Source organism: Varanus komodoensis, unplaced genomic scaffold (genome assembly GCF_004798865.1).
Source record: "Varanus komodoensis strain SLA01 unplaced genomic scaffold, ASM479886v1 scaffold85, whole genome shotgun sequence".
Taxonomy (NCBI): Eukaryota; Metazoa; Chordata; class Lepidosauria; order Squamata; family Varanidae; genus Varanus; species Varanus komodoensis.
Window position 1 is genome coordinate 504,379 of NW_025336543.1, and position 13,216 is coordinate 517,594.

A 13,216-nucleotide genomic window follows, 5' to 3' on the forward strand; every position below is an offset into this window, starting at 1 on the left:
ATCCACACTACCAAAATGGTGTCCTTTCAAACCATTCTTCATCTTTGTGAAGATGAAAAAGTTACAAAGAGCCAAGTCAGGGCTTAGGGTGGATGGGGAAGCACCATTATGTGTTTTTCAGCCAAAAAATCTCTGAGAGCCAAAGCACTGTGCCTCAGTGCATTGTCGTGATGAAGGATCCAAGTTGAGCCGATCTCAACTTGTGCCAATGGTACACTTGTACAGATGATAGCGCAGCTTCTCCATAAACTTTCCTCACTATTTCCAAAGTTTCTGATGAACTTTTACCCAATTTCACACAATTTTATTGTGTACTGCTGTTCCAAACTCGCTTTCATTTTTCTTAATACGAGGCATATGAACAGGGTGTCACAAAAAAGAATATCTCGACTCTCTGACAAGGCTGGAATGAAACTGATCAGTGTATTAACATATACCTGGCACCCCACCCCAAGTGACCTTGGCCAGGTTCTCCCTTCACAGAGCCCTTCTTAAGCATAGGGACTTCATTTTCATTACTTTCTGGACGCACCTTGTATACTGGGTTCGATCCAAAGGTACCACTGTGAAGACCCCACTGCCCACTACAGCTCCCTCATGCCCTATCCAAGGGATGCGGATTTGTTTTGGGATGGTGAGTCAGATTGCACTAGATTGCTGGATTATATCAAAGAGTGTGGCCCTGCCCCTAATGTCACCCTCCTATGCTTTATTCCTTTTTATTTTACTTGTGCTGGAAGTGCCTCTTCCCAGAGTGGACCTGTGCCACTTCCCAGAATGAAGAAAGCTCAGGCTGCCCCACAGCCCGACTTCTGCATAATTCAAGCCCAATGCAATGCAATGCAATGCGACACAATGCAATGCGACACAATGCAATGTGACACAACAACAATTATTTATTACTATTCTGGAAAGTACCCCAATGCTCAGGAGCAACTTTCAGGATGCACAAGGAGTTGAAGAAAGAAGGGTAGAAAGTCCTATACTAAGAGTGGAATTTGGTTCATGGAAATTTGGAACCATGTGTTGATTTCCACTGCTCAGGGCTAAGCCTCCTTAGCTTCAGCAACCAAATCACATTAGAGTTGCACTGACTTCCAATCAATTTCCAAGCACAATCTAAAGAGATGGTTCTTCCATGGTCATATACAAAAGGGAACATCGTCTTCCATACTGAGCTGCCAATATGATGACATCTTCTATGGAGGCCTTTCTTAGAGGGCCCATCATCTGAGGGGAAACAGGTGACAATCTGAGAAAAGATCCTTTCACTTGGGGGTACCCTGCAGGTGGAATTCTCAGAACTCTCTCCTAAGAGGGCTTACTTATACTAATATCTTTAGGTACCAGTTGAAAGCATTTTTATTTCTCCAGGCTAATAATTCTGGGTGCATCTTTATTTCTGCCTTTCCCCCATATTTTAAGCACTGTCTGCTAGTGTTGTTAAAAGTTGCATGGATTGTTGCTTTATTGTATTATGACATATTGTAAGCAACCGTGGAACATTTTAATTGAAGAAGAGCATTGAAATAGTTTAAATGATTTTTAAACAGTGATCTCAGTTCATTCTTGAGACAAATACTACTGGCTGAAGGTGACTTAGGAAGGAAGTTTCTTATTCCTTTCTTCTTCCAAAGGCAATTGGAACAGCCACTTATAGCAATCAAAATTAATAGTATCATGACTGGTGGGGATGCTTTGAAATAAGAGAATTGTGGGGAGAAATTATATGTTTCAACTGATGGTAGATTATAGCATTCCATTTAACCCTACTGATATTTTTTTGGGCTTTTTGAATGGGATAGTTAAAACAAAACCAAAATATAAAAAATAGCACAAAGACTTGCCTTAGAATCTCTCACCATAGGCAAGCAGACCTGTTGCCAACCAATGATTTAGCTGCACCTTTAGCTCTATGGGCACACCATCTTGCCTCCACAACTTTGTGCCTATCTACGTTTTAAACAACAACAGATTGTCAATCTGCTGTTGTGCTCCTAGTATGGCATGGAAGTGTAATTTTTAGGATTGCATGCATGCTAACGCGCGCACACACACACACACAGAGCCTTTCCGCACAGGTGAAAGGCTTTTCATGGCCACCTCATGGGGCACATTTCCCTGTGTCAGGAGAATTTCATTTAAAGAATTGGCTCAACTCAAGCTCCTAGACTGAGCTAATGCATAGGAGAAAACCACTGCCTTCTGTAAGGGAAGAAATCTACTGGGTGACAGGTTTTCCCCCAGGGCTCATTGCTTGATGGCTTCTTGGCTGAACCAAATGAGCCAACTGAAGTAACTGAAAAGAGGAGGGGGAGGGGGGAGGGGGGAGGGAGAGAATATAGAATAGCAGAGTTGGGAGGGGGCAGAGGACCATTGGGTCCACCCCCTGCTCAGTGTACAACTTCAAGTCAAACCATCATTGTCTGATGGCTGTCCTGTTGTAGGAGAGCCCAGAATCAATTACCTACCTATTCCAGATGAGGGCTATCCAGCACTGATTAGCCCTTATCTGGAATACTGCATTCAGTTCTGGGCACCACAGATTAAGAAAGATGCATACAAGCTGGAAAGGGTTCAGAGGAGGGTTCAGAGATGTTGTCCCTGCCACTGCTAACCCGTGGGCTCTGCTTCTGCTGTCCTGCTTTCTGCCCATCCATCAGATTGGTCTACAGTCCCCCTTAATAATAAGCAGTTGTGTAGAATCTGGAAAATTAGAAAACTGTCTATTTGGCATGATCCAGCCAGTGCGAAGTACTTTTAGCACAGAATAGTTATCTTTCCAACAATGAAATGAAACCTTGCTCTATATCTCCCACCCCACTGCATCAGGAAGGGCTAGGATATAGGGAATATGTCTTTAGAGGTCTACAGGAGTTGGGAGGTGAAAAGGGGAGACCTAGTTTACCCACTTTTATGATCACTTACAATCACTTAAAAAGAGTCAAGGGGAGTTGTGCGTCTATATGGGGAAAAAGGAAAGATTGCAAAATGTGAGTAGAAACTGAGACAAACAGAGTTTACACATGACATGTGCTGCACAGTTAAGTCAGGAATTCCTCCACAAGCTACCCATTACTAATATTTACAAGAGTGCATATTTGTAAGCTGTAGTAATAATAGGATATGACAGTTGTTACTCTTAACATTGCAGCTTGTATCCAGTTCAGTGAGCTAATGACACAGTTAAAGCCATTTTACTGTAACATCATGAACTTGGGACCTTACACTCTGCTGCTAATGGCAACAGTTCACCTCAACAGAAACACATTCTGTGCAGCAACTGACAGTTCTACTATCAGTCTGAACCATACAGTCAATTATTGACCAGATTAAACAGTAAACTATTGATCCAAACAGGATGCTGTGGCCCAAAGTACAGAAGGAGACTCTCCTTTTGCAGTTGCAATGAACTGAACTGGACTGCCCTTGAAGACAACTCAGAAGCTTCAACTCATACAGAACACAGCTACCAATTTCATTAGCATAATCCAGTTTATCCATGCCCATTCCACTTTTAAAATAACTTCATTAGCTCCTCTTTGCATCCAGGTCCAATTCCAAGTACCGGTATTTACATTTAAGGCTCTAAATGACTTGGAACACAAATTTTTGAAGTAGCCTCTGCTTCTATACCATTGCATTCATGCTCTAAGACATTCTGTTGGGGTATTTCTCTATGAGATTAATCTATCAGCAATTTATTTATCTATGAGGAAGAGGGCTTTCTCAGCAATGGGGACCCTGTTGTGGAACACTTTTCCCAGGGGGCTCACTTTACACTTAACATGCTGTATTCTCAACACCAGGCAAACAATTTTTATTTATTCTAAGACATAAATATGTGTAAACCTTGGTCTCCTTTTATGAATTTTATCTTTATTACTGTTTGTCCTGTTTTAGAAAGCACAAAGATGGCACATACAGAAACCAACAAGATCCTAAGGCACTCCAAACAGGGTTCTACAGCAAGCAAGGTAGCTTGAAAATGAAATCTGGGTATGGAAAATGTTGCACCAGTAATGGTCTATTTAGAATTGAAAACTTTTTAGTCTGAGTCTTAAAAGCCCCATCCTAGGCACAGTTGCAAGCCATCAAAAGAAAATTAGTTTCTTGTAGAGTGTCTTCCTCATAACTTTTACTCATGAGAAGTCTTCATTAACAGTTGCCTGGTGGTAAACTAAATCTGAATCATAGGTGCCTGCACTGCCTCAGACTAGGTGGTCATTTCGTTTCCACCTCCAAATCAGAGAGGGGGTCCTCAATGTCTTGACGGAAAGGTTGACTTGGGCTTAAGGGCTCAGGATCTCCTTCAAGATCCCTAGAAAGAGGCAGCTTTTTCAAGATATTCAGTTCCAGGAGGTCTAGTCATCCTCTAAAGACAATTCTTCTGAAGGGGGAACAGCACTTCTACTCTGTTCATTTGTTTTGTATTGTTCTTATACTGCACATTGCCTTGAAATTCAAACTGGATGAAGGGCAGTATACACATACATTAATAAAATGCATAATTCTTAGCTTTTAAAAAAACACTTCTTCTTTAAAATATTATCTATATTTCATTTTTCCACCTGTCCCATGACAGAAAGCATCTTGCCCATATTCCTCAGCAACCATTGCTGAAAGGCTGAAAGGCATCGTGATCAGCTATCATGACTGGGAGCCTTATCCTCTATGAATATGTCTAATTTCTTTTAAAGCCTCCCAAGTTGGCAGCCATCATCACATCATGTGGAAGTGAATCCCAGTGTTTAATTTTGTGCTGCATGCTTCCTTTTATACATTCTGAATCTTCCACCAATCACCTCTAATAGCTTTTCCCAGGCTCTGGTATGATGATGCAGTGTACTTTCTCCACACCATGCAAAATATGGTGAGAAAAAAAATCCCCTCCACATGTCACCTGTTATTTTTTCTATTTTTTCTTTTTTCTAAGTTAAAGAGCCTGAAAGGTTGTAAACTTTCTGTATAGGGTAGTTACTCCAACTACCTAATAATTTGGGCTATCCTTTTCTGCATCATTTCCAGCTTTGGCAAGGCTGATGAAAGTTGCAGGCCCAACTTGCCAGAGGGCAATTTCATTTTCAGTTCCTTTTCTAATTATTCCCAAAATAGAATTCACCTTTTTGTTGTGACTGGAACATGCATTTGAATTCACCTTTTTGTTGTGACTGGAACACTCAGTCTATGTGAGGGTAATTGAAGTCACGCATTACTACAACACTTTCTCCTTTGGATGCCTCTCTGATTTTATTCTTCAACTCAAAATTAATTTCAGAGCCTAGTAATGTCACCCACAAACATTTGTGGGTGACCTACAAACTTAATCTCTCCATTCAATCAGTTTTCTGTTATATCCATTATATTTATATTCTCATTTAAAAGTAAGCATTCCAAGCCTTCCATTTTGGTTTAGATATTTCTAGCATTAGCAATGATGCAAAAATATACAGTGCCCCTCTCCGGATATGATGTTTGTTTATTCAATTTATGGATTGCTGTATAGCCAATATATTTCTTTTGGACACTTCTCCTAAGGTTATCAAGTTCTACTGTATGTTCATGGCTTATTTCTACCCCAGCTCCATTTGGGCAATCAAAAACCTTTTCATCATCATCTCCACAGGATGATACTTCCTCAACCTGATTCCTTTCCTTTCAGTTATGCGGGTGATCAGTTTAAAAGCTGTTCTGCCAACTTTTTTTGGTATGAGCAGTCTGGTTTCAGAGTAATCCATCCTTTTTTGCAGAATTCCAGCTTGCCCTAAAATGCTTCCCAAATTGTAAGGAATATAAACCCCTCCTCCCTGTACCATTTTCAATTTCAATTGCTTAGCTGGCCCTGTACATGGAACAGGCAATTTAACTCACAGGATCTCAGAACTACATTTGCCCATTTCATTACAGCTGACATGAACTATAAATGCTGATTCCACTCCCACACTATGTACAAGACCATTTAGCCACCATATTATATCCACAAACTTTGCACCAGGTAGACGATTCACCATCACAAACTCTGATCTCTCTCTCTCTGATAATCAGATAGCCCATTACCAGGAAACTCCACTGCAAGAAATTGGCCCTTTCTAAAAGATCATTTCCTCATCCTCAGATAGATGCCCTCCAACCCCATGGCTCTCAATATTGAAACAGTCGCCCTGAGAATAACAGTTTCTCAAAGGTCTCATCTACATACTGTATATCTTTGTCTCCCTTAGCTTATTCAGGTCGGGTACCTTGGCCTCAAGGGAAGATATTTATTCTCTGAAAACAAGGATCTCATTGCATTGAGCATCCAACTACAACATTTTGTGCATGTGGAAGTTATACATGACATTCCACGCAAAACACTGGAAAGCTCACACATTTCTGCTGGCTTTCTACCTTCATGGCTGCTTTTATTAAAGCATGTTGAACCTGGAAACCTAAGTTATTAGAAGGCAGGGTGGGTGGGGAAGGGATGTTGAATGATCGAGCCTATCTGCCCTGTTGCTAAACTTACCTTTCTGCTTAAGTTGTTATTACCATGACTTTGCCATGTGCTGAACGCAATGATGTTGCCAGGCAAACATGTTTTGGGTCAGAGTTCCTCAGTTTGGGTACCAGTACAGCAAAGGTCATTTCTGGTAGCTCAGAAAGCTGTGTGTGTGTATTGATCATCTTAACTGGTTCCCAAGTTTACATGGGATCCTCTAGATATCCTAGTCCCTTATCCTTTCAGTCTCTAAAACTGTGAAAAGAAGAGTGCTGTATGCAGCCTTCACAGTGTTACAGTGTTTAACCAGTGCACAAATGGCTCCTCATTCTGCCATTCCAGATTTCTAGTTTTTTATTTGGATAAAGGGAAGAATGAGCTGGTCATATAGCTTATAATATTGCCCTATGTTAAATCAGCTATGAAAATTGAATGGCAAGGCTTTCTTTTCTCCCTTCTAGCCTGGTTTCCATAGTTATACAGGCCCATGGGCAAGCAGAGCTGATGTTAAGTGACCATCAGTTAAGCGGTTAGATTTGCAAGGCTGCATTGCATAAGTCAAAACATATTTGACCTACTTACACTGATATTAAACAGTGCTCTAAAACGTTGTCCTATGATTTGATTTTTGTGTTTATTTATTCCTTTAAAATGATTATACATTTGAATTTAAGGTTTTTAGCATATACTTTACCTGTTGCAACTCCTGTTGCATAACAAGTCTTGTGCATCTTTCCCATGAAGAGCTCTAGTCCAATGATGGCATAGATGATTATAACAAACAGCACCAGCAGGGCAATGTGCAGCAAAGGGACCATGGCCTTAATAATAGAATTTAAAACCACCTGGAGGCCTGGAATGAGAAAGAAAATACAGTAAATCAACACAGAATTATGTACTTGAAGACAACTGCTTGTGGACAACTACTTCATTTTATAAGTATACAGACTGTTTTGTTAACCTCTTCAGCAATTATCAATCTGTTCATGAAAATAACCAACATATTTCACATTCTGTTTGCATGGTTTCTACATATCACTTACATTACCTCGACAGTAGAAACTGACTTACAAGTTAAACCATATCAGGATTTATGCATAAGCTTGGCTTATCCCACTATTTACCTATTTATTGACTATTGAAAGTATTGTTTTATTGCAGCAGCATTAGAACTCTTACAGTAGGATTTGAAGTGGTGACTTGAGGGAAGTCAGTCAGGAATTCAGCCTGTACATCACTATTCCATTCTGAACAAAGATGGAAATTACATGGGAATCAGCCACAGTGCCCCTGGAAACCTCCAGGCATAAGTAGAGAAAATCATACTCCCTGATCCCTAAAAAAGCAAGGCTCAATCTTGCTTGCTGCTCTAAGAAAGTAGAGACACTACTTCATGATTTACATTCTGTCTACATCCCCATACTCAACTTCAGATGTCCAGTTTTGAGAGACAGTTAATAATAGAAAGGTTCTATATGTTTTTGCATAACTGGATAAGTAAAATGCAAAGGGACCTTTACTTGAAAAAGAATCCCTTCAGTAGCACCTACATATGTCAATTTTGCAGCTTCTGGAAATTTTATTCTAAAGTGCTCCTTTGGGAACAATTCTAGTTTACAGAATTTGCAATGCTACTGTAAATGTAGTGGTGTTTGTGAACATTTTAGAGATCCACAGATGGAAGTGCTAATATAATAAATATTACCATATGACCATGTCATTAGTTTAGGGCATACTAAGAGGGGAATACATTAAATGCCCCTAATAGCCTCAGAAATGGCTAACAGCTACATGCTCCCTTAGTTTTTCTTAAGACTCTGCAGTTGGTTTTGGCCTGGAATAAGCCACTCAATAACACTCTCATGAACTGATTTTCTACCAGAAAACATACAATATAAATTTGAGAACATCCATTATTTTACCACTGTTCATTTTATAATGCTTTCTGAAATTCAAATACAACAAATAATACAATGTCTTACATCTTTAATACACTGGTTATGAGAAACTGATTGCTTCCATGCTAGTTCTTTTCTCCAGAACTGCTACCCATTATTCTCACTTTCATGAAGCATTAACATGTTGACATTGGCTGGGTTCACACAACACGTGGGTTCACATTCCCTTCAGAACTCGAACCATGCACTGTGGTTAAAATTCCTTTAGGTTTGACAGGCAATCAGAGAAAGAATGGTGGCTCCTCCTCCTCTTTCTCCCCCCTACCTCTTCCCACCCCTAACCTTTCTGCAGTATCCTAGTAGACCCTGCAGGAGCACTAAGGTCCCCTAAACCATGGTAAGCCATTTAGTGCAGGCAACAGCTTGATCTTATTTTTTTAAAAAAAAACATTGTTCTGTTATCCACCTTTGGGAAAGTGAGGGCAGCCCAGGGTCACATCCCCCCCCCCGCAGTACCCAATGATTCTCCTGCAAAAACCCTTCCCCCACTTTATTTTTGAAAAAAAAAATCCGAAACAAGTGAGTAACAGGCTACTAACCTGCAATTTGGCATGGACATTTATCTGTTTGGATACAGTATAGCTGGCAACACTGCAGACCACTGAAGACCATATTGTAGACCACTGAAAACTTTTTTTAAGGCATGCTGGAGCAGGGTTTGGGGGAGTTCTCCCCTGGTTCTGAGCTGCCCTCACTTTTCCAGCTGTGGATAACACAGATGGCACAACCCCCCACCCCCCACCTGGCCAGGGTACTGTAAAAAAGAATATTTGGGGGATATCTCCTCAATTCTCCCCACCTCCAAGCAGGATCCTCAGGGCAGTAAGAGGTCTCAACCATCTCCTTAATTTTCCAATTGACCATGAGCAGATAGAAACTTGAGCAGTTGTAAAAACTGAGGAAAACCCCCAGGGAGGTACAAAGCTTGGGATTTAAGTAACAAGGCTGCCAACCTGCATGAGAGGGGGAAGTCTTTCCCAGCTGTTCCCAAGTGTTGCTATGGCTCCCTAGGCATGCCTGGCAAAAATAGCCACCTGCTCTTCTTGTCAAGGGTCTCTTTTTCTTTCCCTCTCTTTTTTACTTGACCATGGTTTATTTTGTTGCTTGGGTTCAGAAAACACAGTAAGCCACAGTTTCAGACAACACACTAAACTGCCATGGCTTAACATGTTGTGTGAACCTAGTCATTGTTATCTGTCGCATTCCCAGTATTTTCTAGTTCTCTTGTGTTTTCAGAGTTGATTTGGGGCCAATATTTGGATGAAAGAATACAGCTGATGTGCAAGTAAGTGTGAACTGTAAGTGCTATAAAGGTTTTCAGGACTGCAGTGCTACACAGAATTTCCTCTCTGTAAATAAAGCCCATGGCATTGCTTTCTTGTATTTGAGCTGGGGAAATTAGCATTATTAACAATATTCATTAAATACATTTATTTACCATTCATTAGTGATAAATAGCTTAAGGTTTGCCCTTTGAATAACCTCTATAATTTGCCCCAATGTCAATTTCTCTTACTAGTATAGACAGGAGATGGAGAGTTCAATTACAGTTTCCCCCTCATTACTGGCTTCCTTAATTTTTTAAAATAATCCTGTTTCACCATTTATACTGGCATTTTGCCATTAAAAAGGGGGAAATAATTATTTGAATGTTAACAAAAATGCTAGCAAAAATCCACTATTGTGACAGAACCTTCTGCTCTCTTTCCCTATACAGACCTCCATGCTACCTGAAAGTCTATTTTTTGGACAGATTACACAAGTAACTGGAGGGGCCGCAGAGTGAGGAGTAATCACCCCATTCTCAGTATTGCTGATAGAATTTCTGTCATGAATGAAAAGAAAACATTGGATCCACCCTATAGAGAGGATATTAGAATTAAGAACTGATAATGATTTCATATTTCCCTTTCTGTTTCAGTATTTCTTGGTATTACATGAATAAAATAAATCAAGAGATGTGTCAAGACTTTAATTTCACACTGATAATTTTGGGAGAGAAATGTCCACATGTGCTAAAGGGCTCTGGTTTAGAAGTACTTCTTGTTACAATATTAGCTAATTGTAACAAGACTGTTACAAGACTTTATGCTTTGATTTTGCAAATGGATGCTACGTGCTCTTCCACCCATCTGGGAAGAAATGGCTCAGATTTTCCTCCTCCACATTGCCCTGTCTCTCCTCTTCCCTGATCACCACCAAAAGAAAACATAAATTTGCACAGAAAGCGCACTTTCATAGTGTTATTGACCTAGCCTAGTATTGCTGACTCTTGCACTGGTTCTTCACAGCTTCAAGTGGGAATTTTTAAAGCTTTATTTCAAAATTTAGTGCTTACAATGAGCCAGCAACTTTCTGCATACAACACATGTGTTTTACCACTGAGCTACAATCTCTCTTAATGAAGATGTGTGATTTCCCTTATCTTTCCAGTACTTTCAGAGTTGTCTTTATTAGCTTACATTCTAGAAATGTTTATGCAAGATAGTTACAACTAAAACCAAAAAGAGAGATAGTTGTTAAAGAACTTGTAAATCAACCCTCCACACTCCCCAAACCTCCCTCCCCACAGAGAGGGGGGGAAAGAAGGAAGGAGGGAGAAACCACCTGACCTTTGGTTCTTTTAGATACTTTTGTCCTTGCAAGGACAGACTTAAGAACAACCCAGAGAAAACAATGGAGACAATTAGGACATTTCCAGTGTAAATGTGAATGAAAATTGGAAACCTCCCAAATAAAAGGTAGCAGCAAATAAAACATACTTATGCATTCCTAAGGAATCACCCCAAGTATGCAGAAACTAGTACTTTACTTTTGGGTACTTCCATTTTGCTCTGGCAAGCATTTAGCAGTATTCTTGTTCGCTGTTAGAGGGGAGAAGTGAGGACTCATAGCATGAGGTGGAGACTAACCCCACTGCTTCTTTTCAGTATTCCAGCCAGCCTGGAAAGAGCACTGTGTACTGTTATTAAGAGCCAGCAAGGAGCAGGGAAGCATTAGGAGGTTGGAAAGGATATCTTACCCCATCCCTCCTGGAATTTCCTACTGCTGCATTGTAAATATAAAAGGTCTTAGATTAGTATTATTTCCTAGTCCCAATCCAACAGCAACTAAGTTTGTTTCCCTGTACACAGAAATCTCAAATTAATGTACGTGAGGGGTTGCATACAGCATGAGATGGTGAGTCTATAAGCTCATGAAAGCTCATGAAGCACATCCTTCTCCCCAAGCATCATTAAAAATATTACAATCTGCTGGGATTCCACTAAGTTGATTCCTGTTTCCTTCTGCATTTATCTTTCTAACTGGTCTTTCTTCTGTGCCTCATCTGTCCTCAAGCAGAGCCTTAATTGTTAGACTCACAGTCTTTCTGAATTTCAGCTTGTTTAAACCTCTAACCAGCAATAAAACCATTAACTACTTTGCAGAGTCTAATATGCCATGCTACCCCAGTCATCAACCTGCAATATGGGGATAATGTCATATATTGGCATTGGCAGGGCAATTTAAAATGTTTAAACCCACCCACCAAACATGCAGTAAGACCCAAGTTAGAAAGAACTGCTACCTTTTCTTTGGGGATGGGATGCCCAATCACAGCTACACTATAATCATTCATTTCTCCATTGTTCTCTATGGCCAGCTTTCACTTTCACCCTGAGGGAGACCAAAAAATGGCATTCAGTGTGAATCTGGAAATTTTCTTTCCTGACAATGGGATATGTTACTGCAGTATTTCATTATCTCTAGGTTTTCCACATCCTGCAGGTCCCTGAAACTCAGAGAACCACCTTGGTACTATAACTGAAAGCATTTTTCCCCCTTAAATTTACAAACTTGCATATTTTTATGCATCTTGAGAGTCCTCTAAGGAAACCACTAGGTAGTGCTTTTAGGTTGTGCCATTTCATTTTCTAAACTGGCACTCAACAATCTACATTCGTCATCAGAAGAAATGATATGATATGGCTCCAGTCCATTCATTCATTCATTCTAGTATTTTGTGTTTTAGTCTAAACATGTTTTATTTAAAAAAAACTGTCACACAAAAGTAAATAAGCAAGTTGCATCAGAAATTCTTAAGGTCTCTGTATTCTGATTTTTAAATCAGTGCTCTTAAAATGCCTAATATAAATAAGTGTTAGTGATTACAATAAATCTCTTTAAAAATAGCAAATGCATGAACATTTATGAATTAACAGTGCAGCCTTTGGACAGTCTGCTTTTGATTAATCTAGCACGTAAGATTTCCAGATTTTTCCTATAATATTCTTCATAGCTTTATCCAAGGCTAATTTAGACTTGAGTTGAGAGCCTCCTGCTCATGAACTTCATTAACATAGTCACACCACCTTTATTCACTCTAATTAACTTCATGGTCTTTTCTTGACTGTTGGAAATGTTGTCTGCCACTAGCTCTGTTCTTTAGAACAGAATCATTGCCATCTTTCTTTTTCTTATCTTTCAAGCCTGTTCTATCTTCATTATTTGGAATACTTTTCCTTTTATTACTTCTCTTGTGACTTTAATTCTAATACTATAATGCAGTAAAGTGTGCTGTACTGCAGCTCATATATCATATGTTTGTTTTCTAGTCCTCAGAAGTACTTTCCTCTCCCTCTACATCTTATCTTGCCACCTTCACATTAGCCTATAAACTGCTGCGACTAGGACCTCAGACCATAAACATTATGCAAAGTGATAGTGGGTTATAAGTAGCAATAAAAGAAACCATCAATTTATTGCTCAAAATATTGCCGTATGACATTTCAAACTAATT

At 39.7% G+C, this 13,216-nt stretch overlaps 1 protein-coding gene across 26 annotated transcripts in view; it reads right to left on the minus strand.

The window, feature by feature from the left end:
* The window catches only part of CACNA1C (calcium voltage-gated channel subunit alpha1 C), a 536,805-nt gene that overhangs the window by 175,535 nt on the left and 348,054 nt on the right, over positions 1-13,216 (minus strand). For 25 of the 26 annotated variants that reach the window (XM_044416974.1, XM_044416973.1, XM_044416952.1 and 22 more), the window contains one exon: positions 7,173-7,331. In XM_044416974.1, the coding sequence (XP_044272909.1) occupies positions 7,173-7,331 (159 nt within the window). Of the gene's footprint in view, positions 1-7,172; positions 7,332-12,004; positions 12,069-13,216 lie in introns of those variants that run through there. The other variant, XM_044416972.1, reaches the window with a different exon arrangement.